This window comes from Salvia splendens, chromosome 9 (genome assembly GCF_004379255.2).
Source record: "Salvia splendens isolate huo1 chromosome 9, SspV2, whole genome shotgun sequence".
Lineage (NCBI taxonomy): Eukaryota > Viridiplantae > Streptophyta > Magnoliopsida > Lamiales > Lamiaceae > Salvia > Salvia splendens.
This window is the reverse complement of record NC_056040.1, coordinates 5,368,431-5,370,999: the sequence shown is the minus strand read 5'-3', so window position 1 is coordinate 5,370,999 and position 2,569 is coordinate 5,368,431. Positions and strand designations below refer to the sequence as shown.

General features: G+C 40.7%; 1 protein-coding gene across 1 annotated transcript; it reads left to right on the top strand.

Moving 5' to 3' along the window:
* The first annotated feature begins 500 nt into the window (after nucleotides 1-500).
* LOC121746990 (thaumatin-like protein 1b) lies at nucleotides 501-2,363 on the top strand. Its single transcript, XM_042140962.1, has 3 exons — nucleotides 501-674; nucleotides 755-1,454; nucleotides 2,309-2,363. The coding sequence occupies exons 1-3, from the start codon at nucleotides 617-619 to the stop codon at nucleotides 2,313-2,315; spliced, it is 765 nt and encodes a 254-aa protein (XP_041996896.1). The 5' UTR covers nucleotides 501-616; the 3' UTR covers nucleotides 2,316-2,363.
* The last annotated feature ends 206 nt before the right edge of the window (nucleotides 2,364-2,569 follow it).

The following is a 2,569-nucleotide window of genomic DNA, read 5'->3' as shown; positions in this document are numbered from 1 at the left end:
AAATAGACATTTCAATTGGATTAATTGTTTTAACCATTACAAACAGTTGGGCCCACATTAGCTACAGGCTACAGCTAAACTTCATTTGGGCCACCTGTGTTTTATTTTTTTTGCTTTTCCGATATTCGTATTCACATAAATCCCCATCATAAACAAGACAAATTCCATACATTTACAAAGCTCGTAGTACCCATGTTGTTACCTCCGACATCATTATATAAAAAAATATGTTTAGAATAAAAACAAATGAAAAGTAGAATAAGGATGGAAAAATGACCAACTTCTCCAGCAACATTACTCCACTGTCACTAAATATAAATGATGTTTCAACTTTCAAGAATATATAGACTAATGAGTTGATTTTGTCTATTATTTTACCCAATGTGAAGAAAATAAATTTATAACCAATAACTATAATGTGGGCCCTGCCCCATTCTTTCACCTATATAAACTGACTAACTTGTTTTGCTACCATAAACAATTGAAGTAGATCCCCTAATCCCAACTGTTCTCTCCTTTTTTCTTCACCTCCTTACCAAAAACAAACACACGCTACTATTTGAATATCACACATTCATTGTCTTGTCAATTTCAATTTAGTTCCCTTCAACACAAAATGGGCAGACCACCTCATTTTTCTCTCATCATTCTCATTCTTTCATTCATATTTATAGGTACATATTTGATTCTTAATTTTGATATTTACTATATAGATAACGTTCTAATTGTCTAGTGTATTTGACTATAAATGCAGCTCCGATTGCATTATCGGCGACATTCACATTAGTAAATCAATGCACCTACACAGTCTGGCCGGGGATTCTCTCCGGCGCCGGAACTCAGCCGCTCTCCACCACCGGATTCGCGCTCAGCTCCGGCGACTCCTTCCCCTTGTCCGTCCCGGCGTCGTGGTCGGGCCGCATTTGGGGCAGGACACTCTGTTCTCAGGATCCGGCCACCGGAAAATTCACCTGCGCCACCGCCGACTGCGGCTCCGGCACTGTCGAGTGCTCCGGCGCCGGGGCGGTGCCGCCAGCCACGTTGGCCGAGTTCACGCTCAACGGCGCGGGCGGCCTCGACTTCTACGACGTCAGCCTGGTGGACGGGTACAACCTGCCAATGCTCGTGGTCCCACAGGGCGGAGGGAACTGCTCAAGCACGGGGTGCGTGGGCGACCTCAACGAGTCGTGCCCGTCCGAGCTGAAGGTGGTTGGCGGCGCCGGCGGAGGGGAATGCCTGGCCTGCAGGAGCGCGTGCGAGGCGTTCGGCGATCCCAAGTATTGCTGCTCTGGCGGGTATGCCACGCCCGAAACCTGTGGACCCACCCAGTATTCGCAGGTGTTTAAGAACGCCTGCCCCCGCGCTTATAGCTATGCTTATGACGATAAAACCAGTACTTTTACATGTGCTTCTGCCGATTATATTATCACTTTCTGCCCAACTCCTTCCCGCAGGTATGATTTTTTCCGCAATTTACCCTTTATTTATGTATTTATTCAATACTATCATACCACTTGAAACAAATATAAACTTAAGTACTCAACAACTTGTCAAAGGTTATTAGTAATAAATCTACATGCATAGTTTGTTGGGAAATGCAACTATTAAGGGAGAAATTGCATTGATCCACAGATAGAAAAGTGGCTTTTGAGTGTCTTTTATTTGTGCAAATGTTTGTAATACAAACATTGCCACGTGAATTAAAACTTGATACTACGTAAAGTGGCGAATGTGTTGGATGGGTAACATGTGCTATTGTTTATTATAGTACACTACTTAATAGCTAATCTATATCAATTAGTTTTTTCATAAATGGATGGTTCTATTTTTTTGTCGACCCCTACTTAGAAATTCTTCCCTTTTTAAAAGTAGTGAACAAAATGTTGGCATCTAAGTTGTGACCATGTGCAATTTCCAAACACATCCCAATTTTGGGCGGTTATGAATATGTCATATGTTGTCATGTGATTTAATATAATAGGATACAATCATAATCATTGAAATGGTATTTGCATGTATACTTGTGTGAATGATCTAAGGTAGTATTAAAATCTAAATTTGAAATTGAAGTTTGACGTGTAATATTCAAATGCGAAATAGGACAGTTAGCTAAGATCGGAAATGGGTTTTAACCAAATGTATATTTTTGTATTTGGCTTAAATAAATATTCTTGAAAATAGCGGCACCGTCCAAGATCGTTTGCTTGCGTGTCTTTCCTGCGAATTGGATTTTAATAAAGGACCATTTAATCTAATTATATTGTTGGATGATGATGAATCGGCGAATTTTTGATGTTTGTAAATGCAGGAAATAAATGAAGATCAACACAGGGATTTTACGTGGTTCGATTTACTGATGTAAATCTACGTCCACGGGGAGAAATGGGGGCAGGTTTGTATTGCTTGATCTGCGAATTACAGCTTACAACACTGGCCTGCTTTATGATATTCTCTCTAGAGAGCTTTTTAGAATTTAACAGAAGAAGTTATCTATCTGACCTAGGTTCTATTTATACAGTGAACCAAGATCGTGGCATGCAGCATTTATTAGGTAGTGGATGTCGTGGAG

Bases quoted from the DNA above. Each gene is read 5' to 3' on its own strand.
- LOC121746990 (XM_042140962.1), top strand. From the start codon at position 617: ATGGGCAGACCACCTCATTTTTCTCTCATCATTCTCATTCTTTCATTC. The intron at 675-754 runs GTACATATTTGA...CTATAAATGCAG, and splicing joins TCTTTCATTCATATTTATAG to CTCCGATTGCATTATCGGCG.